At 40.5% G+C, this 26,421-nt stretch overlaps 1 protein-coding gene across 1 annotated transcript in view; it reads left to right on the forward strand.

Moving 5' to 3' along the window:
* The window catches only part of LOC149472905 (chloride anion exchanger-like), a 102,934-nt gene that overhangs the window by 46,486 nt on the left and 30,027 nt on the right, over positions 1-26,421 (forward strand). Inside the window, exons 10-16 of the mRNA XM_089685132.1 lie at positions 286-399; positions 10,666-10,743; positions 13,483-13,578; positions 16,375-16,481; positions 18,134-18,203; positions 22,376-22,468; positions 22,566-22,661. Of these exons, the coding sequence (XP_089541258.1) occupies positions 286-399; positions 10,666-10,743; positions 13,483-13,578; positions 16,375-16,481; positions 18,134-18,203; positions 22,376-22,468; positions 22,566-22,661 (654 nt within the window). The remainder of the gene's footprint in view (positions 1-285; positions 400-10,665; positions 10,744-13,482; positions 13,579-16,374; positions 16,482-18,133; positions 18,204-22,375; positions 22,469-22,565; positions 22,662-26,421) is intronic.

The raw sequence follows: 26,421 nt of genomic DNA on the forward strand, positions 1-26,421 counted from the left end.
TTCTCACAATGCCTATGGATATAAAGATGGAGGAGGGCTCATTTTATTGTCATTTTATTGCTTGTTTGTAATATATAAATTCTTTGGTGTACATGACCTGGGTACAGGGTTGCTTTAGGTGCAAAATGTGGAGTTCTCAGGGAAATTGTGGATACAAATGCTATTGAATAGGTTGCATATGAAATGTGCATCTTTAAAGTGAGTGCTTGGAACTGCATGAGCAATAATGAAATATGACAAATAAACAATTATAACAAAATACAATTATCACCATGTCTTTTACAGGAGTTAATTGCATTTGGGCTGAGTAATATTTTATGTGGGTCATTTAAAGGATTTGCTGCAAGTACATCTTTATCAAGGTCATCTGTACAAGAAAGCACAGGAGGCAAAACCCAGGTATTATTATTATTATACAGGATTTATATTGCGCCAACAGTTTGCTCATCGCTTTACAGTATAATGGGAGACAATACAGAAACAATACAGTTCAATACAAAAGGGTTAGGAGGGCCCTGCTCCTTGGAGCTTACAATCTAAGAGGGAGGGGTACTGAGAGAACATGTGATTAATATCTTCTTCTCATCTACCAGTGAGCGATAGTTGTGTTGTGTGTATATATATCAATATATCCACTTAAAGACCAAGCCTTTTCTGGCACTTTTTGTTTACATATAAAAATCAGTATTTTTACTAGAAAATTACTTAGACACCTCAAAAATTATATATTTTTTAAAGCAGAGGCACTAGAAAATAAAATGGTGGATGTTGCAATTTTTTTATGTCACACAGTATTTGCGCAGTGGTTTTTCAAACCCTTTTTTTTATTCAATTTTTGTGAATTTTAATACCCAAAAACACAACATAACACCCAGTTGTGTGGTAAAATATAAAAGATGATGTTAAATAGATACCAAACATATCATGCTTTAAAATTGCGGACGCCCATACAACAGAGACAAACAACGTAAATGTTATTACCCATAGGTGATGTTTTAAATGCCTTTACAGTTTACAACTTAAGATTTACACAGATGTCTAGTGCTAGAATTACTGCCCTCAGTCTGACATTTGTGGTGATACCTCACGTGTTAGATGATTACTTATTGCACGTGTGTGGGACTGACGTGTGCTTTCACCTTTGCGTGTGAGCACAGAAAACAGGGGCGCTTTAAATTTGTAAAATTAATTATTTATTTGATTTTTACACTATTGCTTTAATTTTTTAATCACTTTTATTTTTATCACAAGGAATATAAATATCCTATCTGATAGCAATAGGCAGTGACAGGTGCTCTTCACTGTGAGATCTGAGGTCATTTAGACTCCGGATCTTCTCTTCTGTTCTTCACCAAGATTGGTGCAATAAGATGCTTTCCCAATTTAAAAATGGTGCTGTTTACATCTGGCAAAACCAGGAGTGATGAAATTCCTTTTCTTATCATCCCTTTGGTCAGCTCGTGGAACTGCAAACTGGATGCTCTGGCCTTCTGGTGCGACGGGAGAGCCTGAGAAAGCCACAGGAGATGGGGGGGGGGTGGCAAGACACATCCCTGCCTGCTGTAAAAGCCATAGGATTGCTTTTACAAGAAAGCAGACTGTTGGCTCAAGAAAGCAATACCAGGATGATGCCCGAATACCGTTGCATCTCTGGTCATCAAGTGTATACAGGTGAAACTCCAAAAATTAGAATATCGTGCAAAAGTTCATTTATTTCAGTAATGCAACTTAAAAGGTGAAACTAATATATGCGATCGACTCATTACATGCAAAGCAAGATAGTTCACGCAGTGATTTGTCATAATTGTGATGATTATGGCTTACAGCTCATGAAAACCCCAAATCCACAATCTCAGAAAATTAGAATATTGTGAAAAGGTGCAATATTCTAGGCTCAAAGTGTCCCACTCTAAACAGCTAATTAAGCCATAACACCTGAAAAGGGTTGTGCAGAGTTGTGCAGAAAACCATCATTGACACCCTCCATAAGGAGGGAAAGCCTCAAAAGGTAATTGCAAAAGAAGTTGGATGTTCCCAAAGTGCTGTATCAAAGCTATCAAAGCACATTAATAGAAAGTTATGTGGAAGGGAAAAGTGTGGAAGAAAAAGGTGCACAAGCAGCAGGGATGACCACAGCCTGGAGAGGATTGTCAGGAAAAGGCCATTCAAATGTGTTGGATCCTGGACATGGGCTTCAAATGTCGTGTTCCTCTTGTCAAGCCACTCATGAACAACAAACAACGTCAGAACTGTCTTACCTGGGCAAAAGAAATACAGACCTGGTCTGTTGCTCAGTGGTCCAAAGTCCTCTTTTCTGATGAGAGCAACTTTTGCATCTCATTTGAAAACCAAGGACCCAGAGTATGGAGGAAGAATGGAGAGGCGCACACTGCAAGATGCTTGAAGTCCAGTGTGAAGTTTCCACAGTCTGTGTTGATTTGGGGAGCCATGTCATCTGATGGTGTTGGTCCACTGTGCTTCATTAAGTCCAGGGTCAACGCAGCCGTCTACCAGGAGATTTTGGAGCACTTCATGCTTCCTTCCGCAGACGAGCTTTATGGGGATGCTGACTTCATTTTCCAGCAGGACTTGGCACCTGCCCACACTGCCAAAAGCACCAAAACCTGGTTCAATGACCCTGGGATTACTGTGCTTGATTGGCCAGCAAACTCGCCTGACCTGAACCCCATAGAGAATCTATGGGGCATTGCCACGAGAAAAATGAGAGACATGAGACCGAACAATGCAGGAGAGCTGAAGGCCGCTATTGAAGCATCCTGGTCTTCCATAACAACTCAGCAGTGCCACATGATAGCTTCCATGCCACGCTGCATTGAGGCAGTAATTGCTGCAAAAGGGGCCCAAACCAAGTACTGAGTACATATGCATGCTTATACTTTTCAGAGGTTCGATATTGTTCTATGTACAATCCTTGTTTTATTGATTGCATGTAATATTCTAATTTTCTGAGATTGTGGATTTGGGGTTTTCATGAGCTGTAAGCCATAATCATCACAATTATGACAAATCACGGCTTGAACTATCTTGCTTTGCATGTAATGAGTCTATCTCATATATTACCGTATTTATTCGAGTATAACGCGCACACGTGTATAATGCGCACCCCTAATTTTCGATTAAAAATCGGTATAAAATTTTGTTTCACTTTTCCTCAGCTCAGACCAAGCATTGTAATTGACAAACGTTGTTGAACACGTGCGGCCATGATAAAAATCATTTATTGACAAGGTAAACACAATACCGACATAAAATTACCGGTAACAATATTTATTTAAAATGCTTCAAAGTCAGATTCATCATCATCAGATACACTAAAGAGTTGTTCCCATTCTTCTAGAGTTAATTTATCATCAGTGTCCCAGTTGGCAGGAACATCTGTTTCTCCAGCTTCTTCGCTTTCTTCTGAGTCTGAATTCCACAGCAGGTCGTCTTCTGTGCCGTCCATTTTATTGCTGATGCCTGTCTTTAAAAAACTCTTGATGATCATTTCTTTTGGCATGTCTTCCCATGATGTTTTAATCCAAGATGTCACGAGAGATAGGCCAGGTTTCTTGAGGTTTCCTTTTGCAGTCAATTCTTTGTCTTCGGATTTCATCCAGGTAATCCACTTTTCCCTGACTCTGTCTTTGAAGGGTTTGTTTAAAACAACATCGAGTGGCTGAAGAATAGAGGTTAGTCCACCTGGAATCACAGCTTGAAATGTCTTTAGACTTTTCAGTTTGTCTTTCACAGTGTCTGTCAGGTGTGAGTGGAACTGGTCCCATACAAGCATGGATTTCTTCAGTAGTGCGCCTGGTCTAGTATTCCAAACTTTATTTAACCATAAAATGATGCCCTTCTCATCCATCCATCCTTTAGGATGACAATGGATCACGACACCTGGTGGAAATTTAACTCCTTTTGGAATAGTCTTTCTTTTAAAAATCACCATTGGTTTAAGTTTAAAACCGTCTGCCATACAGGATAACGCAACCGTAAAATGAGTTTTCTCATGGCCTGTGGTTTTAATCTGGACTGTGTGCTTCCCTTTGCTGTCAATTGTCCTGTTGCCTGGTAGGTCAAAACACATGGGGGTCTCATCCATATTGCCTATCTGTGAAAGTTCAAAATTAATCTGCTTGCGTTGGTTGATTATAAAGGTATGGAATGAAGTGATCTTCTCTGCTAAATCATTTGGCAGCTTCTGCGCTATCTTTGTTTTCTGGCGTATTACAAGTCCATGCCTTTTCATAAACTTTTGTGTCCATCCATTAGAGGCTTTGAAGGTTGAATCTTTGCAAAACTTTTGGGCTTGAAGTCTAATGTGGAGTGATGTGACAATGTACCCACTACTTCTTTGGTCAATGATCCATTCATAAAGTTCCTTCTCCATGTCTGGGTACATGGCTTGTCTCCCTTGTTGTGCTTTTTTGGTTTTATTCATATCTTTCAGGACAACTTTCTGTTTTCTCCATTCTCTAACATTCGTCTCTGGTACAGTGAATTCTCGGCTAGCTGCTCGATTTCCGTGAATTTCAGCATGACCAACAACTTTGAGCTTGAATGAAGCGTCATATGCAGAACGTTTTCTCTTGATTCCCTGAGTTGCCATCTAACGGGTACCAGTATATCAATAAATAATATGAAGAACACTGAATATGATTATAAAATGAAGAACACAGCAAAACAGCAATGCTTACCGTAACGTGTGGGCGAGGAAAGGAAATGAAGAAGCGACCATACGAAATGAAGAGGCACAGGGGACGTTTTTTCTTCTTCTTTCTTTCTACAGTGAGCGCATGCGCCCTCAATGGACCGGCCGCCACTGCGTCACCCCACCAGTGCATCTCGCCAGTTCGGGCCGCCCACTGTACGCGACAAGGGGACGTAAAAAAAAAAACGATCCCCTGTTTTCGCAAGCAGTGCTGGCACTTATTTTACAACTATCATAACACAATCTTTGTTTTCTGGCGTATTACAAGTCCATGCCTTTTCATAAACTTTTGTGTCCATCCATTAGAGGCTTTGAAGGTTGAATCTTTGCAAAACTTTTGGGCTTGAAGTCTAATGTGGAGTGATGTGACAATGTACCCACTACTTCTTTGGTCAATGATCCATTCATAAAGTTCCTTCTCCATGTCTGGGTACATGGCTTGTTTCCCTCGTTGTGCTTTTTTGGTTTTATTCATATCTTTCAGGACGACTTTCTGTTTTCTCCATTCTCTAACATTCGTCTCTGGTACAGTGAATTCTCGGCTAGCTGCTCGATTTCCGTGAATTTCAGCATGACCAACAACTTTGAGCTTGAATGAAGCGTCATATGCAGAACGTTTTCTCTTGATTCCCTGAGTTGCCATCTAACGGGTACCAGTATATCAATAAATAATATGAAGAACACTGAATATGATTATAAAATGAAGAACACAGCAAAACAGCAATGCTTACCGTAACGTGTGGGCGAGGAAAGGAAATGAAGAAGCGACCATACGAAATGAAGAGGCACAGGGGACGTTATTTCTTCTTCTTTCTTTCTACAGTGAGCGCATGCGCCCTCAATGGACCGGCCGCCACTGCGTCACCCCACCAGTGCATCTCGCCAGTTCGGGCCGCCCACTGTACGCGACAAGGGGACATAAAAAAAAAAACGATCCCCTGTTTTCGCCGCCCCTTAAAGGGGCGGGGCCGGCACAGGGGACGTTTTTTTTTCTTCGCGTACAGTGAGCGCCTGCGCCCTCAATGGATCGGCCGCCACTGCGTCACCCCACACCAACCCTCGTTTATAACGCGCACCCAAACTTTGATTTCTTTTTTTGGTTGAAAATTTTGCGCGTTATACTCGAATAAATACGGTAGTTTCACCTTTTAAGTTGCATTACTGAAATAAATGAACTTTTGCACGATATTCTAATTTTTCAAGTTTCACCTGTATATACACATATATATATATATATATATATATATGAAATACATATTCGTAAGCAGTGCTGGCACTTATTTTACAACTATCATAACACAATCAAATACCATATCATAAAGTATTACATTAATGGGAGTGTTGTAAAATATAAATGTTAATAAATATGAATTAATGCTTAAAGTGTGTATCTATCCAACATTTTACAGCTGTCACCAAAACAAGTTGTGAGAGTAAATGGGGACATCTTGTTAGTGACAAGTGTCTAAGAGGAGAATTCCTCTCACTTTGTGATTTGAGATTTCTTCTCACTTTCAGAGGCTGATTTACTAAAAAGGCTGACAATTTTCACTGAATATATGGAGGATAACTTATTAAATAATGCAAAAATGATGTAGCGCTGGTACCAGTAGCGAGTAATGTGAAACGCACAATCACAAATACACAATAATAAATTGCTTCATATAGTAATATTATAACAACATTCCATAAGTTTGTATAAACAATATAAGTAAAAAAAACATGCAAAGTGATACAACCACTTAGGCGCTGCCTTTAAGAAGAGGTCAAATGATATAGTGAATAACCCATAAACAATGAAAAAATACACATCTAAAAAGTGCCAACAACACTCGCACAACAGTGTGTGTAATATGATCCTCCTGGGTCATAAATGTGCCAAGAAAAGTCCAAGTGGGACTAATGCATCTGTTGTGCCAAAATTATCCTAAATTGGATCAGGAAGTGATGGGAAGACAAAGAAGAAACCTTTTTCAAAGAGTCCAAATGGGACTAGTAAATCAATAGTGCAAGTGCTGACAAACCCAAATGCACTTATTGCATACAAATAGTTCCCCCAATCTACCAAAATAATCCAAACAATGTAAACCAAATGTAATATAACGCACCTAAAATAACATGCGTGATAATAAAATACAAAAAAATCACATAACGTGCACAGAAAAATATATCAACAAAAACGCATAAAACTGAATATGCATTTACTTCAATACAAATAAAGTGTCCAGTGTGGTGAAAGAACACCATAAATTCCTATAGGGTGAAAACTCCTCGTGTTGGTGGATGTTTAGGTGTATCAAGTGACAGGAAGGTATCCAAAAACATCTGCAATGCACGCTCACCTCCTTGTCTCGACCCGCACAGGGCAAAAAACACTTATAGGATCACTACACTGGATCCTCCATATATATGGAACTCATCTGGGATCTGGTCACTCTCCCCACAATCGTCTCCCCTCAAGTATAGGCTTGCTGGTAGTAGACCTCCTTTCCAGGCAGATATGCAAATTGTGGCCAATTATCTCATCATAAAACATAAATAGACACTTCCATAGTATAATACCATTTATTTAAGAAAGAATAGAGTAAAATCCTCCTCAGTATGCACTCACATTTTAGTTCATCTTGGTCACAGCATTGATATACAAACCTCATGTATCAGGTGTAGTTGCATTGGTGGATCAATATGGCGTCCAAACCGGAAGTGCGTCACCACGTGCCAACGCGTTGCATCATGTTGATCATGTGACTTCATCAAGTTATTAAAACAGTTACAAATGTTCACACAATAAATGTAAATAATACTTCAATTAACCGATAATGTACAGATGAGTATGCTGGAATTTGCTTTTCAATATTTAATAATTAAATAGTATATTCAGGCAATTTATTGTATGAACATTCTCACCTCCTATGTATGAACATTCTCAAGCTCACTGTGCAAATATTCACTTATTCAATTATGTGAAAAGTAAATTCCTATTCACTTTGAGTAGCCAATCATGTGCAAATTAAATAAGTAAACAGGGATTTGCTTTTCACATAATTGCATAACTGAAGTGTATATTCACACAACTGAAGGATTTTCAGCTCCTTTGGGACCAAATTACTGTTGTCGTACATTAGCTCATTCTCATTTACATGTGCTATAATTCCAAATCCTAATGCACCAAATTGTATCAAAAAACGCATGTAGCTTTTTTAGCAATGTGTGTGTTTTACTGTGCTGCATTTCACATTGTGAGAGGACTCATAGAAAATCAGTCTCTGGTACTGTATATGTTCACAAAGGAATGCATGTTGCACTTGCATTACCATTCGTTAACATCTGCGTCTTTCCATATGCACATAAGAAAATGCATGGCAACATGGATCACACTTGCATTACCATTTGTTTGCATCTGCGCATGTCTGAAAGCACAGCAACCCACAAGAAAACGCATGCTTTGCTGAGAAGTTTGAAAATGTGAGGCAACACGGGTCATGCTTGTGCTATCATTTAGACCGCATTACACCTGTGCATTTCAGAACTTGGGGCAACCCACACAGGAAATGCGCACTTTTCCACACATTTCAGAAACTTGCATCACACTTGCCTTGCCACTATGGCGACGCAAGCTCAATACGCATTTGCAGCTCATTTCTGAAATGCACGGCAAACCATATGTTTTCTGTGTGGGTTGCTGTGCATTCGGAAACATGTAAATGTAAATGCATCTTAATTGTTAATAACACTCCAATCATGGGTAGCAGATGTGTGTTTTTGTTTGCAAATGTGCACAGAAAAAATGTGGCACTGTATTAAAGCCCATTAAAGTGAATAAGCTGCCCTATGTGAGATGCACATTTATGCTTGAAAAACACACACAAAAAACGCAAGTGGGAACATGCATTTCCGCTACACTCAGAAGGAAGTTTTTAGGCAGCAGGGATGACCAGGGAGGAGAGGTGAGGGTTAAAGAAAAAAAACACTGATACAGTCATAAAGGAATGCTTCTTATCAGTAAAGCTGTTTTAAAATTGCTTTGAAGTCATACCATGTTGTTGGGAAGTCATACAGCAAAATCACTTGGAAGTCACAGCAACTTTCATGTTGTGCTAGTGCAGTGGTGGGCAACCTTTTTTTTCAACTGAGCCAAATCTCGCCAAAACCATGATTGAAATTTATTTTGAGAGCCACATTTTTAAAACTGAAAATACATCTCCCATATAGTAATTCATCCCCCATAGTAATTCATCCCCCATATAGTAATTCACCCCCCATAGTGTAATTCATCCCCCATAGTAATTCATCCCCCATATAGTAATTCATCCCCCATCGTAATTCATCCCCCATAGTAATTCATCCCCCATATAGTAATTCATCCTCCATATAGTAATTCATCCCCCATAGTAATTCATCCCCCATATAGTAATTCATCCCCCATATAGTAATTCATCCCCCATAGTAATTCATCCCCCATATAGTAATTCATCCCCCATAGCAATTCATCCCCCGTATAGTATTTCATCCCTCGTATAGTATTTCATCCCCCGTATAGTATTTCATCCCTCATATAGTATTTCATCCCCCATATAGTAATTCATCCCCCATATAGTAATTCATCCCTCATATAGTATTTCATCCCTCATATAGTATTTCATCCCCCATATAGTATTTCATCCTCCCATATAGTATTTCATCCCCCCATATAGTATTTCATCCCCCATATAGTATTTCATCCCCCCATATAGTATTTCATCCCCCCATATAGTATTTCATCCCCCCATATAGTATTTCATCCCTCATATAGTAATTCATCCCTCATATAGTATTTCATCCCTCATATAGTATTTCATCCCCCCATATAGTATTTCATCCCTCATATAGTATTTCATCCCTCATATAGTAATTCATCCCTCATATAGTAATTCATCCCTCATATAGTATTTCATCCCTCATATAGTAATTCATCCCTCATATAGTATTTCATCCCTCATATAGTAATTCATCCCTCATATAGTAATTCATCCCTCATATAGTATTTCATCCCTCATATAGTATTTCATCCCCCCATATAGTATTTCATCCCTCATATAGTAATTCATCCCTCATATAGTATTTCATCCCTCATATAGTATTTCATCCCCCCATATAGTAATTCATCCCTCATATAGTAATTCATCCCCCATATAGTAATTCATCCCTCATATAGTATTTCATCCCCCCATATAGTATTTCATCCCCCCATATAGTATTTCATCCCCCATATAGTAATTCATCCCTCATAAAGTAATTCATCCCTCATAAAGTAATTCATCCCTCATATAGTATTTCATCCCCCCATATAGTATTTCATCCCTCATATAGTAATTCATCCCTCATATAGTATTTCATCCCTCATATAGTATTTCATCCCCCCATATAGTAATTCATCCCTCATAAAGTAATTCATCCCTCATATAGTATTTCATCCCCCACAGTACTATTACCCCCCCCCCCCTTCTAGTAAGCCAAGTCCCCCGTGTCAATTCACTTACCTTTTGCGTTCCTCTCGCTGTCTTCCCGCGCCGTTCGGGTCTTCAGGGCGGACTGTGAGAGGAGCCTAGCTCCCCTCCCCTCACGTTCGGCACGCTGCCCCGCCTACACACCCGACAGCCACATCCGCGGGCCGGATAAAAAAGGTCCGCGCGGACTTTTGGGGCTGCCAACCGAGAGGAGGCAGGGGAGCGGCCGACCGAGAGGAGGGAGGGGAGCAGGCGCCCGGCACACAGAAGAGCCGCATTAGAGTGGGTAAAGAGCCGCATGTGGCTCGCGAGCCGCGGCTTGCCGACCACTGTGCTAGTGTGAACCAGGGCTTAGCCTATTAGTTTTCTACACTATAGCAAATGAAAAGCTAATATTGAAAAATTGCTACTTTGAATGAGTGTTGCAAAATAGTTTTGTTACTCTTTCCTATGAACATTTCACAGGTTGCTGGCATCATTTCAGGTATACTGGTATTAATAGTGACGTTGGCTGTTGGATATCTTCTAGAACCTCTTCCAAAGGTAATTTATTTGTGTAAATGTGTATATGTTTTAATTGTGCTTTAAATCTAGCAGTAATAAAAGAATAACATAGTAATTCTAAATAATAAAATCTAAAATAAACAACAATCTGATTTGAAAACATTTTGATAACAAAGTAAACACTTTTCATGTTTTACTTTATGGCAAATGGGAAGATTAACAAACAACTGGTCCTAGATTAAATAACCCTTTCTATTGGGATGGCTGAAATAGACTCATAAAATATTATCTCTGGCTATAAAGATAAAACAATCTTGGCCTTATATGCTTCGAAATTTGACCTGTGGCAAAACTAGTATATATTCAGACAAGGTGGATGAAGGTATCCCCCCTCCACAAGGACACTGCATTCTGACAGCGGCAGGTGCACTGATTGTCTGCAACCACTGACTAATGGAAATAAACTCAACATGGCCCTTAGGCAGAAGTCGATTAACCTCCCTGGCGGTATTCCCGAGTGTAACTCGGGGTAAAGTTTCAGCAATACAAGCGGTAACCCCGAGCTACACTCGGGCTTACCATGCGTTCTGCTCCGGGATCTCTTCTTCACCTACCTTGTCCTTTGCTCCCGCGATATCCCCCTGCAGTGTCCCCGGCAATGTAATGCGGCCGATGCCGGCATCTGTCTTCCGGGTTCCGTTCCCTGCGACATCGCAACGTATGGGGACGGAACTGGTGGGAAATTTTAAAATTTTAAAAGTGACATTCACAAAATACAGTAAAATCACATAGTAAAACATTACTGTATCAACCCATTTCACATACATTTTGTCCCTAGTGCTTTGTCCTGTGCCCTGCCTGCATTTTTACTGTTCTTTCTGCCTGGAAACTGAGAAACATCCATGGCATCCAAAAAGTGTCCCTTTAGGTCAAAAGTGGTTTTAGATCAGCTAGAGAACAGCGATAGTAAATTAGAACCACTTGCAGAATTGAGTGATAATGATTCGTGGGGAAATTCGCCATCAGACACTGAAAACGATTTTACGACTTTGCTCAGTGATGTGCGAACTTGGAGCTATATTTCAAATTTCAGTGTTTTTGGTTTGATTACATTATTGAATTAAATTTATTATTATTATATTATTATTTTTTATCATTATTTATTAAATTATAATTTTTTATTTAGTGTTTCAAATTTTAACATACCCGTGATGTTTACTAGACACTTGTTCAGACAGATTTCAGTGAGTTATTCCTAAAAATTACAGGCCTACACTAAAAAACAACATATTTCCATGCAAAAAAATGTATTGCTTTGAGCACAGAAATATGGACATAATCAGACCGCTAGGGAGGTCACAAAATTGGCTTCTGTCGCATGGGGGAGCCCACGCAGTGATCGAAATTAGGCTGGTTCCCGTTGATCTGGCTGAATATTGATCAGTGTATAGCCAGTTTTGCATGTGAGCAAATATTTTCCTTTCATGTATTGTATGTGCTTCCTGTGGATTCTGTCTTTTTTCACGTACCCCATAAAGATACTAATGTATTGACTCGCATCTGTAAAAAATGGACTCCAAAGTTTGGGCTTATGTGATTGTCTCAAGAACATGACATTGATACTTCTTCGGGGGGTTAGCATGAATGGCTGAAAGCTAAACTCTAGAAAAAATATTTTTGGACATTTGCAATGGAAGAATAAGTTACTACTAATGACGTGTGCCCCATGTGTGGAAGCTGCTGCGTTCCCTAAGCTGATAGTTTCATTACTTCCTTACACTGACGCTGGCCATAGATAGAGTGAATTTCTTTCAGTGTTGACAGGGGAATCCCTCTTGTGGAGCCTTTGTGTACTACTGGGGGGGGAGCAGGGGAGGTTGTCCCTTCCAGGACAAGACAATAATTATTGATAGCACCTATAACTGCCACTAGCAATAGTCGCATGTAAAATCTGGAAGGACCCAAGTCCAATCAACTTGGGTACATTAAGCCAGCCCATACATGGTTCAAATCTTGGCTGGTCTCTGCTGAACTGACTAAGATTCGAACCATCTATGGCCGGCTTAAAGTAAGAGCTGGCGCTATAACATACAGTTCCAGCTGGAGTAAAGTCCTCATAGTGGTCTATGCTCTCCACCTCCTCCATTCATTCCTTTAACTGAACACAAGACATTCTGTGATTGGAGGAGGGGAGATTGTAATGTTCATCCATCCCTCCTCTAATCACAGAATGCCAGGTACTGTATTCCAGCCAAAATTGATATTCGGCGGATATTGTAGTGTACGAGTGCAATGAATCTAACAGTTTTAGAGAGCTCAGCAGCAGCCATATTTGGGATACACATCACTAGTGGTAACCATGGGCGGCTTCACACTGCTCCAGTGTAGTCCCGCTGCCCTTTGAGAAAAGCGCATCTAACCCATGCCTTCATACATGTTATGCTTTCCCATACACTTCTATGATGTTCCACGTTTTTGTACGGTTTCAGAAAGTGCACCAAAGATGTAGCATGCAAGAGTTATAGCACGCTTTCTGAAACTGCACCACAACTGTAGGACATCATAGAAGTCTATGGGAAAGCTCAGCCAACCCACACAAAAGCTACAAGTTAGCTGCACTTTAGTTTAGCAAAATTGCAGTGGGGCAGTGTGAAGCTGCTCTTATTCTTACATTGTTCAAAATTAATTATTACCAGACTTCAGCTTTATTCATCTTGTTGAACTTCCTCAGTCAATATCCTTTAAATTAAAAATTATTTTGTACTTTTTGTTTTATAGTCAGTTTTGGCCGGTATTATCCTGATAAATTTAAAGGGGATGCTGATGAAATTCAATGAAATTCCTGTGTTGTTTAGGAGAGACAAATATGACTGCGTAAGTAGATCTTTGTTTGTATTATTATTTTTTTGTTCTATGCATTGGATTTGTATGTTTACCATCTAATTATCAAGCATGTTATATTTTATTTTATATAGATCTGTGAACAAACACGCCTACAGAAATGATAAGATTACATACATATATGTAGATATATAGCTTATCAAACATACTGGGATTTATTTATGAAAACTGGAGAGTGCATAATCTGGTACAGCTCCTCATAGGAGCCAATCAGATTCCAGGTTTTTTTGTCAAAGCTTAATTGAACAAGCTGAAGTTACAAGCTGATTGGCTACTGCTCCTGGCTCCTCCCCCTCAAGCAATGCCCCCAGGAAAAGCTGCTTGCCCTGGGAGCACCACTGCATGCTCATCCCCAAGCTGCTGCTCTATGTGTCCATAAGGGCTCGTTCACACTAGGCTGTTTTGCCAACGCTTGCCAAACGCCCCTATAGCGTTTGGCAAGCGTTGGTCCGGCGTTTGCGGAGCGTTTTTAACGCGGTTGCTAGGCGTTTGCCGAGCGTTAATAATGCCCCACAAACGCCTATAATGCAGTTTGAGTGGTGTTACCGCTCCGCAAACGCCCCGCAACCGCGTCACAACCGCACCGCAAACGCCGGCCGGGCGTTTGCGGAGCGGCACCATAGACGAGAATAGGAGGCTTCAAAGCCTCCTGACTCGACCAGAGGCGTCCGTTTTGCCGCGACGCAACGCGACGCGACGCGACGCAAACGCTCCCGTTAGAACAGCACCATGTGCTGTAATGTGCAGAATTGGCAGAGGCGTTTGGGAAGCGGTAAAAACGCTTCCCAAATGCCTCTCTGCCGCCTGCACACAAGGCTAGTGTGAACGTAGCCTAAGACACATTGGCTCACTGGCTGTGATTGACAGCATTGTGAGCCAATGGGCTCCTGCTGCTGTCTCTGTCAATGAGAAGGAAAAGTCTTCAGACAGCAGAGGCTGTCAAGAATGTTGCAGGATCGGACGGGGCTCAGGTAAGAATTGGGGGGGAAGGGGACTGGGGGGTCCCCTGCACACAGAAGTTTTTTTTTACCTTCATACATAGAATACATGAAAAGAAAAAACCTTGAGCATTTAGAATCACTTGAAGTTGTACAGCTGCTAGTTGGTTTGGGGATCTTACCCTGCTTTCCATTTGTCTCCATGCTAATCGCTCAACAATCTGATTAAGGGCTTGTTCACATCAGAACATAGTGCGTCAAATCTGCATTCTGCATTCAAAATGTACTGGGTGTGCATTCTGCTGCGGGTGTCAATTTATTGCTAACAACATCCCAAACGCAGATTGCAAATGCAGTGTGTGTGCCTACACCAAATTGCATGGTACTGCAGTAGCTCATGCACTACTTTAGGTATGATGCAGTACGATTTCAGCCCATTCGTGTGAATGGGATGAAATCAGCACCCCACTGAATTGCAGAGGAATCACACAGGAATGCAGGCTGTGTAGGTTGTGAATTATGACTTGAAAAGCTGTGATGCTGGTGGATGAGCTTGACAAGCACAGAACAAAAACCTACGAAAAGCTTGGCAATGGCGATTTCCTTTTTTACTACATTACAGCACCCACTTTTTTAAAGCTGAACTCCAGACAGACAAAAGTAAAAACACAAATGTGTGCAGGTTTTTCTAATTAATATCATTAATTTATTACTATTACTAGTAATTTTAAGTTCATGAATATTATCTGGTAGCAGCCTCTTGAATATCATGCAGCAGAGCTCAGAGTGATGACAGGGAAGCAGCACGAGAAGCCATTCAGTAATGCTGCAGAGTTCTCATGATAACAATCAACATGGACAGGAAAGGAGAGCAGAGTTACAGAGAAATGAGCTCATCAGTCTGCTGCTTCTCCTCATCTGACCAAAGTCAGGTCTGCAGACTGGCTTTAGTATGTCCCAGAGATGTGTAAATCTCAGAAAAAATAGAAATAAAAATCTTTTGGCAAGCAAAATAGCTCTCATATACAGGAAAATATTGCATTTGTTTATTTAGCTGTTTTGCTGGAGTTCAGCTTTAACGTGCCACTAAACCCACAACAATAAAATCTGTATATGCAGTAAAGCATGCTTGTTATACTCACTGTGAAAGGTAAAGGGGTTAATCCTCTGCATTTTGTAAAAAGGCTGTTTTATCCTGTTTTTTATGCCCCTCCTCTTGTTCAAATGTCCACCTGATAAAGCAGACTGAACCATAGCCATTCTGCACATGCTCAGTTTGGTGGGTATTGCTAGAGAGGCTTTTTTTTCTCGGGAGAGTGCATGCGATCAGCACAGGGCCAATCAGCACTGTCCAGACAGAGGTCAGGGGTTCTGCATCCTCCTAGACCGGAAATAAAACTCCTCCTACAAGCTTTAACCAGTGTTCTGCTGAAGTCACAAGGCTGCTCTAACTGATGATGGGAAAAGGTATTTAGCAGTTTATATTTACTAAAATCATTACATTTCCATGTTCTGTGTACTGTGGGAGACCAGATAGAGTGAATTCAGGGTCCTGGGTTTAGTAACACTTTAATAGAAAATAGACTACAAATGGGGTAGATTGAAATAAGCTGCTTTGTAAATTCACACAGATAATTAAAAATCACATATATCACCAAATCACATAGTACATGATACTGCCTAAAATCCCCGTGCTGAATTCAGACAAACGGGATAGTTGTAAACTTCATTCTCATTCAAACAAAGTACAAATTTCATATGCAAGTCCTGCTTTTAGTGATGTTGTGCTTATTCTGATCACTACAGATTAAACTGTGTGTTTTCCTGACAGCTTGTCTGGATAATGGCATTCCTAGCCTCTGTAATTCTTGGTCTGGATCTTGGGCTCGCTGTTGGTGTGGGAATTGAACTTCTGACCGTGGTGTTCCGTGTGCAATTGTAAGTGAACTTACCTATTTTATAATGCTAGATAAATAGAAACATCTTTACATGCCTTACAAAGAGAAATCACAGTATGTATCATTAATGTATAAAATGCTGCCTGATGTTGCAGAAATGTATATTCACATAGGCAATCTTAGGGTTCTTTCATAGAGTCATTCAGCTCAGATCTGCCTGTCAGTTTTTCTGGCAGATCTGAACAAAAGCTCTGTATAAGTCTATGGGCAGGCAGATGGATGTGTATATGTTTACATCTGGTTACTTCTGAGCCCTTATAGGGCAGAAAAGACACACCAGAAAAAGTCTGCGTCCTTTTCCATTTTTTTTGGAGATAAACGTGATGGATCAGAGGTAGTGGGGTGTAAGCAGATACACATTCATTTACATCTGCCTGTCCATACTCCTAACAAGGGTCCATTAAGGTCCAGGCAGAACAAATTGAAAAGACCAATATGTCACAAAAGTGACATCCATACTGTTTGGCTCAGATTCAGCAGGAGATCTGTTCATGGATCCCCAGCTGATTGAATGGATACAATTTGTGTGAAAGGGGCCTTAGCTTATCATAGACCATTCACTACACTAACTACTGCACTGTCTAAATTAGGGGTGCAAAATTAATTTTCCTAAGGGGCCTCATGAGAAACTGGGACTGTTGAGGAGGGCCAAATGTAATTCTGCTCAACGTTAATTTTTAAACTGGGAAGGTCCATAGGTACGTACTGAAACCATATATATGGTGCTAGGAATAATAGGTTCATGAAATAGGTCTCTTTCAGATGGGCAGTCAGGGATGGGTAAAAACAGGTGGCTGTGCCACCCTGCCGCCCACCCAAACTGTGAAATAACAGCCAGAGCGGCTGTTCACATGCCGTGGTTGTGTTGCTTTGATTCATGACAGCAGCATTTTTACTTGCACTGCATAGTTTGACAAGCAGCACTGCTTGTCAAACTCACCCATGCAGTTCAGTGCAGCTGCGCCACAACCACATACAAAGCATGGAATTGCAGCATGATAGTGCAGCATTCTTAGGGCTAAAGAGGAGCTCCATTTTCCTGTGTAAACCTTACAAGTCAGTGGCTACAGAGACAGACAGTTACCTGTCCCAAGATCCAGCACTGTGCTCAGCCAAGCTGTTTTCACCTCCTGTAGTCTGTCCACAGTGCTGGCATCTTAACTGTGGGCACTCGGCTGTGACAGCTTGCGGCTTCACAGCTGGCTATTGCAAGAGAGGCATGCTGACAGTGGAGACATCGAAGGCCAGATAGGGATAGCCAATTAGCAGGATGTGGCCCTTGGCTGTAATTTGCCTAGGCCTGGTCTAAACTAACAGAACATTACTATTTTCTTTAATCTTTTGTTCTTTTTGGAGCTTTTGAGCTATCATTTTGGCAAATAAAAAATGTTATGCTTTCTTTGGTCTGCCTATGAAACAATGAGTCTATACTATACATATTGAGCCCTTAGGATAGTATGCCCAGACGTGGTTATATTCAACAGATACAGCTGTGTGCAACAATCAAAATTTTAGTATATTTAAATCAATCAACATTTATTAGTTTAGCTTCTTCTGACTTCTTTGTTTATGCTTGGCATAAGACATTGACGATGTCGTGACCAATACATACTAATATATTTTTTTCTGCAGCCCCAAGTTTACAGTGTTAGCCAATATTGAGCAAACTGACATCTACAAAAATAGGAAAGACTTTTATGACGTAAGTCTTGGCAAAATTAGAACTAAATGTTGTGTGTGTATAACAAGAACATTTGACTTATGAACTAAAGCTGTTAAAAGTACAATGGTAATGTGTAATGTGCAGAATCCATAGCAGCCAATAAAATTCCACTTTTCTAAAGTTAAATATGTAAGGCATAAATTCTGTCTGTACTGTTTGTTATAAATGAGCCTTTTTCAACCAGGGTGCCTAGGCACCATGGGGTGCCTTCTGGGTTCTTCAAAGTAGCTATAAATTGCCCCAAATTGCCCAAACCAGAGTGTGGATCAAGCCTGCTTTTTTGTTATACAAAGTCATGGGTTTTATTGTGCAACACGCAAAAAACACAGGAAGCGCCTAAGCACCGTTACTTGGAGATAATATTGTTTATCGAAACAGAACAAATTGTGCCTGTTTGTAGTGGAGATCACAATGTTGGAATAGGAAGTGTTCTACTGCCCTTAAGCCTATGGTGTGCGGTATAGAAATATATAAAGAACTGACATCTAAAGATAGCCAGCAATAAGTGGGTTCCCAGGAGTATTTTTGGAGAGTATAGATAAGGTGACTAGAATCTCAAATGTATGATGGTAGCTGTTGAACCAAGGGTTGTAAGAAAAGATCAATGTATTGAGCTAATCCATATGTCACACTACCCATGGAGTTTACAATGGGTCTACTAAGTGGATTGGTAGGATCTTTGTGAACATTTGGTAGATAATAGAAATAAGGTGTTTGATAAAATTCCCTCAAGAAAAAAGCGGGTTCCTTGTTGTTGATAACTTTATTTGCTTTAGCCGCTAGAACAAGATGTTTCACTTCATTGACAAAAGCTTCTGAGGGATCAGCACGAAGTTTGTGATAAGTATTAGAATCGGAGAGAAGTCTTGAGACCTCAATTAAGTTGTCTGATTTACCAAGGACTACTATGCCTCCCCCCTTATTGGCAGGCTTGACAATGATGTCATAATTGTCCTTAAGTGCCTTAAAGGCTATAGATTCAGTTATGGAAAGGTTGTGATAGCTTCTAGCGCCATTACCAGCACGATCCACACGCCTAACCGGGTTAGCCTTGAACCTTGCTTTGCCATCCCAGCGACGACCCTGCCGAGCTCTGCAGTCCTCCAGTAGATGTGTGTTCATACATGCTTTTATCCTTTTAATAAATGTGAGCGCAATTCTTAATTTATATCCTTCCTTGGAATTCTTTTATACATGCTACACTTAGGTAGTGGTGCTTCCTGTGTTTTTTGCCTATTACTACAGATGAGTGCATCCAATCCTCTTCCTGGGGAGCTGCAGCTGTACTGAAGCAGACTTTTTAGGATTCATTTATTGTTTATTTTTACAAAAAGGACTGCATTCAAAAGAGACTATTAACAGACTGTGTCATAATATTCTTTCCCTTCCCTTTCCACTTAGTTACCTATACATACACAACACCATAATATTGTTTTTGCTTTATTGTGCAATATTACAACCTTGGGCGCTGTCCAGGCCAGCTACCAGCATCTTAACAACCACTGACATCCGTGGTTGATAAGGAGGACATCAGGCACTTGCACAGCATCTTTTTTTACCCCCTGCCCCTCTATTTCAGCAGTGGGGTCATGTTAGCTGTGAGGGGGAAAAAAAACGAGGAAGAAGAAATGGAATACTAGACGGACACCCAACATAAATTGCCCCTAATGTTGGGTTCTTACATGTGTGGAGCCTGCCCTATGTAAGACTAAGTTTAGTCTTTTACATTTTAGAATGAGGTTCCTGAAGATTGTGCTTAAAGCAGTAGTAAACCCCTGCATGCCAAAATCCGCTGACAGGCAAGGATTTTATAACAGATAAGGCCCTAGAGGTCTCTCCTGTCATAAATGTCCATCCTGCCTGTCAGCATTAATGTGATTTGAGCCACGCATACGCAGCTCGGACTGCATTTACAGCATGCTCTGCAGTTTTCAGTTTAACTCAGTTAAATACATTTTAGTTGCTTCAAAACAAAAGGTGTGCAAAATCTTAGGCTGGCTATGCACTATAAAATCTGAGATTGTACAACCACCTTTAGGCTGACCATACACAATACAATCTGACAATCAACCTTAGATCTACCCAAAAATATGTAATTTGAGCACCTACCTAAACTATCCAATCAATTTATATCCTATCAGGGAGGCCCTTCCACTACATACTTGTTGGTAGATCTATAGAGGATTGTGCAATCAGAGTGTAACCTATATAGTGAGCTCTACAGTTGTGTTCTCTGGAAAGCAATAACATCCCAAGTAAAAAAGCCTGCCTCCTGCCAGCATATTGTAAAGTTGGATCCTTGCTCTCTATGTGGAAGCAATGGCATTACAAAGGTCCAGCATGCCCTCTGCTGATTCAGAGCTACAGCTCTCTGTTCAGGAAACCTCATGCTTTCTGCCGATTGGAGAGCTTTAGCTCTGACTTATCAGTGGTTTGTTGGATTTCTACAGAGAGACCACTGTTTCCTCAGAGAAGGAAATAATCTACTTCTACAGCATGCTGGCAAGGGACAGGCATTTCTACTCAGTCTGGGATTGCTTTCCAAAGAAAACACAATGTAAGACTTTACACACTTTTTGTTTTAAAATACTCACACTATAAAAATATAAATAAAAAGAATTAAGAAGAAACTACTTGCCACAATACATATACAGTATAGTGTCACTTCTATAATGACTACAATCCAACATGTGCTCAATCACAATGTCCATATTTTTGTGAAACATTAGCGTCCATGTGCTTGCTGCACAATACCAATATATAACAGTGCAATATGTTCCAAATAAGACTTTCATGTCATCCACTACTGTGAGATAGAGCTCACTTCACACCAGGGGTGGACTGACAACTCATAGGGCCCCTAGGCAATAAGGGATCATGGGGCCCCTGTGTCCTTGCCAAAACTCAAAAAAGCCTATGAAAAAGGTACCAGGGGCATCTCATGGGGCCCCCTACTGACCCCGGGCCCTCGGGCAATGCCCGAGTTTCCAAATGGTCAGTCCGCCCCTGCTTCACACACCACATTTCAAGAATGCTCACTCACCAAATGGGTTTTTACCTCTTTAAGAAGGTCAAAATGTGCTTTATATAGATGCCAGGCCACTCTGCTCCCATGCTTCAAGTGGTTAAATGTCCTTTTTTTTATAGTTTTAGAGTACATCACTACAGTAAAAAAAATTAGTGCCGTCCATTTTTTTTTTGTAGTGTGGGTTCACACGTAACGAAGGGCAGCTGTTATTTGTTTATACACAGTAGGTCATATATCTAGGTTTATCTGGCTAATGCCTTGTACACACAATCAGAAAATAGGATAAAAAATACTGCTTTCAAAGCGGTTATCCGATAATCTGATCGTTCGTGCACAGCTCTCGAGAACCGATCACAAAAGTTCATGCGGAATTATGCGAAGGGACAAACGCAAAAGATTTTCTTATACGATAACAGAACATACAATTTTAATTTAATCAGTACAGTATTTGTCCGAAAAATATCGGAAATCCAAGACACATGCTCAGAAACTAAAGAATACAATACAATACATTATACAGTATCACTTCTGTAATTGTATTCTGTTGCATGAGAATTTTTGTAACTTTAGTAACCTCTTCATTTTCCATATGAGACTAGCATACAAAAATAAATGGCTGATATTCTCATCGTGTGTATGAAGCTTAAGGTGTTATTAAAATGTTATATTTTTGAAAAAATAACAAATATGTTATACTTACCTGCTCTGTGCAGTGATTTCACACAGCAGCCCAGATCCTCCTCTTCTCGGATCCCCCTGCCACACTCCTGGTGCCTCCTCCGGTTGAGTTCCCCCAGAGCAAGCAGCTTTCACACACAGAATCGTGGCTTGGCCCTGGGCCCCTCCCTCTCCTGATTGGCACAATGGCTGTGGCAGAGAGCCGAGGCTCTCGTAGACATCGCTGGATAGAGAGGGGGTTCAGTTGAGTATTAGGGGATCTGGGGTGCTGCTGCACACAGAAGGTTTTTTACCTTCATGCATAGAATGTTGAGCCTTTACAACCACTTTAAATGCAGGTTTTGTACTGTTACACTTTTTGTTTTGATGCACCTGAAATGTATTTAGCTGATTTAAAATGAAAGTTCAGCTGGATTAATTAATAATTTTTTTGTTTTTGTACCAGATTTGTCAGCCTAAAGGAGTTCGAATTTTCAGATGCCCAGCTCCTGTTTTCTTTGCCAATAGTGAATTCTTCAAAGACAAACTCATTGCTGCAGTAAGTTTTTCTTTTGGTTTGATCTACCTTTTTAATAGTTTTTTAATAATAATTATTCTGCCCATGCTGTTTACACTAAAGTTCTTTTTGTTCTCAGGCTGGATTTAATCCACTGTGGGTACTTCGTAAGCGAAATAAGGCGCTGAGAAAAATTAAGAAGCTGGTAAAGAAGGGAGAGCTACAAGTCACCCCGGTAAGTACATATTTAAAGGTATTATCATAGGCGTGCGCACAGGGTGTGTCAGTTCTGCCTGGGCACACCCTAATCATCATGTGAGGTGCAGATTCCCCCGTACTGCCTGGAATGTGTTTGTTCATCACTGAAGCATAGTAAACTGTGTTTACTAAGCTTCAGTTTGTAAATGCACAGAAAGAAAGTGCTTTCCATTTATTCAGTGTCCAGTGCAGCTGAAGCTTCAGAAAAAGGGTCTGCAGAATCTCTGCCCTCAATCCCTTTCTCTGTCTCAAAAGTGAGACATTAGGACTCTGCTTAGACCCCTGAAATTTCCCCAAAGTACCCAATGAGGCTCCTAAAAGAAATAGTAAAAGAAATAAAAGAAATAATAAAAAATAGTAATGTTAAAAATAAAAGTATATCTAAAAATAAAAAACTACTGACACCATCCATTGCCCTCCTTACACCGTCCACTGCTCTACTGCCACCATCCACTGCTCTATTGACTGAAACATAGAAACATAGAAAGGTGATGGTAGAAAAAGACTGAGTACTCTGCCGTTTTTTTTGGGGGGGGGGGTTTTGGGGGGGGGGTTGTTTTTTTGTTTTTTTGTTTGCTTGTTTGTTTTTTGTTAACGTTTATGTCTGAGTATAGATCTATACTTGTCCCAAGCATGTTTGAAGCTATGTACTGTTGACTGGCTCACTACCTCTGCTGAAAGTTTATTCCATGTATCAACTACTCTTTCAGTAAAATAGTACTTTCTGAGATTAGTTTTGAGCTTTCCTCCAGTTAAATTAAGGTCCTTTCCTTGTGTTCTTGATTTTGGTTTAATGTTGAAAATAGTGCCCTCCTGAACCCTATTCATCCCCTTGATGTATTTAAAGGCTTCAGTCATGTCTCCCCTTTCCATTCTTTCTTTCAGACTGTACATGTTAAGTTCCTGAAGTCGCTCTTGATATGTTTTATTCCCCAGAGCTTTCATTGTTTGTATTACTCGTCTCTGGACTTATTCTATCTTATCAATATCATTGAGGTCTTTAGAAGTAGACACAGTATTCTAAATGAGGTCTATCTAAAGATCTACAGTTGCAAGAAAAAGTATGTGAACCCCTTGGGAGTTTTGCATGAATTGGGCATAAAATGTGCTCTGAACGTCATCTAAGTCACAACAATAGAAGAACACAGTCTGCTGAACATAATACTACATAAACATTAGATGTTGCCATGGTTTAATTGCACATAACATGTAAACATTCACAGTGCAGGGAGGAAAAAGTATGTGAACCTTTGGACTTAATAACTGGTTGACCCTCCTTTGGCAGCAATAACCTCAACCTAACGTTTCCTGTAGTTGCAGATCAGACCTGCACAACGATCTGGAGAAATTTTGGACCACTCCTCTTCACAAAATTGTTTCAGTGTAGCAATATTCTTGGGATGTCTGGTGTGCATCGCTCTCTTAAGGTCATGCCACAGCATTTCAATCGGGTTGAGGTCAGGACTCTGACTGGGCCACTCCAGAAGGCGTATTCTGTGCTGTTGCAGCCATTGTTTTGTTGAATTACTTGTATGCTTTGGGTCATTGTCCTGTTGCATCACCCATCCTCTGCGGAGCTTCAGTTGGCGGACAGATGGTCGTACGTTTTCCTGCAAAATGTCTTGATAAACTCTGGAATTCATTTTCCCATCAATGACAACAATCCGTCCAGGCCCTGAGGCAGCAAAGCATCCCCAAACAATGATGCTCCCTCCGCCATGTTTTACAGTGGGGATGAGGTTTTGATGTTGGTGTGCTGTGCCTTTTTTTCTCCACACATAGTGTTGTGTGTTCTTCCCAAACAACTCAATCTTGGTTTCATCTGTCCAAAGTATATTTTGCCAGTAGTGCTGTGGAACATCCAGGTGCTCTTTTGCAAACTTCAAACGTGCTGCAATATTCTTTTTGGACAGCAATGGCTTCCTCCGTGGTGTCCTCCCATGTACTCCATTCTTGTTTAATGTTTTCCTTATTGTAGATGTGTCAACAAAAATGTTAGCATGTGCCAGAGATTTCTGTAGGTCTTTAGCTGACACTCTGGGATTCTTCTTTACCTCATGCAGCATTCTGCGCTGTGCTCTTGCAGTCATTTTCACAGGACGACAACGCCTAGGGAGAGTAGCAACAGTGCTAAACTTTCTCCATTTGTAGACAGTCTGTCTTACCGTGGACACATGAACATCAAGGCTTTTGGAGATACTTTTGTAACCCTTTTCAGCTTCATGCAAGTCAACAATTCTTGATCGTAGGTCTTCTGAGAGCTCTTTTCTGCGAGGCATGGTTCACATCAGACAGTGCTTCTTGAAACCAGTAAACCCAAAACAGGTGTGTGTTTTTTAAGGGCAGGACAGCTGTCAGCAACACCTCCAATATCATCACACTGATTGGAGTCAAGGTTGGCTCACTCCTGGCTCCAATTAGCTCTGGGAGAAGGCATTAAGCTAGGGCCTCACATACTTTTTCCTCCCTGCACTGTGAATGTTTACATGTTATGTGCAATTAAACCATGGCAACATCTAATGTTTGTGTAGTATTATGTTCAGCAGACTGTGTTCTTCTATTGTTGTGACTTAGATGATGTTCAGAGCACATTTTATGCCCAATTCATGCAAAACTCCACATAATCCCAAGGGGTTCACATACTTTTTCTTGCAACTGTATATAGGGGAATCAGGAGCTCTTTCCTCCTGCTAGTGATCCCTCTAGTGATGCATCCTAGAATTCAATTTGCTTCCTCCACTGCCTGGCCACACTGTTTGCTCATTTTGCAATTATCTGAAATAAGTACCCCCTAGTCCTTTTCCTCTAAAGTGCTGGCCAACAATGTACCTCCAATGCTGTACTCTCAAGTGATTCTTTTTCCCTAGGTGCATTATTTAACATTTAGAAACATTGAACTGCAATTTCCACTTTTATGACCAATCTTCTAGCAATGCCAAATCATGTTCCATGTTACATACACCTCCAGGGATATCAACCCTATTGCACACCTTTGTGTCATCAGCAGAAAGACTTACCCATTGCCATACCATAAAAGACATACCCATTGCCCAACAAACCTTTAGTTATATCACTTACATATAGATTCAATAGGACCTAGTACAGAGCCTTGTGGTACACTACTAGTGACTGGTCTCTTTTCCGAGTGAACCCCATTTACAACTACACTCGGTATCTATCCTTTAGCCAGCTGCATGTCCACTGAACCACCCAAGGGCTAAGTCCTAGCTTGTACAACTTTTGTATTAGTTCATTATGTGGAACTGTATCAAATGCCTTGCAGAAATCAAGATATGCTATGTCCACGGCACCACCCTGGTCCAAAACATTGGTAATATAGTAAAAAAAATCCAATCAGATTAGTCTGACATGATCTGCCCTTTTTAAAGCCGTGCTGCTTTGTATCCAGCAAGTTCTGTGTTTTTAAGTGATCAATGATCCTTCTTTTCAGGAATGATTCCATTACCTTGACAACAACCGATGTTAAACTCACTGGCCTGCTTCTACCTTTCTGCCCTGCTTGTGGATAAGTACAATATTAGCTGTTCACCAGTCATAGGGAACTTCTCCTGTTAGAGTTTGATTAAAAAGATCAGTTAATAGTCCAACAACTATACCTCCAAGATTGGGCTTACGCCAATCCAGTGGTACTATGCCAATCATTAAAGAGTCCCTAAAAATTAGAAATAATGGCTTTGAAATGACAGAGCTCAATTCTTTAAGGACCCGTGTTGGGT

Source organism: Staurois parvus, unplaced genomic scaffold (assembly GCF_062004578.1).
Source record: "Staurois parvus isolate SC_StPar_1 unplaced genomic scaffold, SC_StPar_1.0 ptg000019l, whole genome shotgun sequence".
Lineage (NCBI taxonomy): Eukaryota > Metazoa > Chordata > Amphibia > Anura > Ranidae > Staurois > Staurois parvus.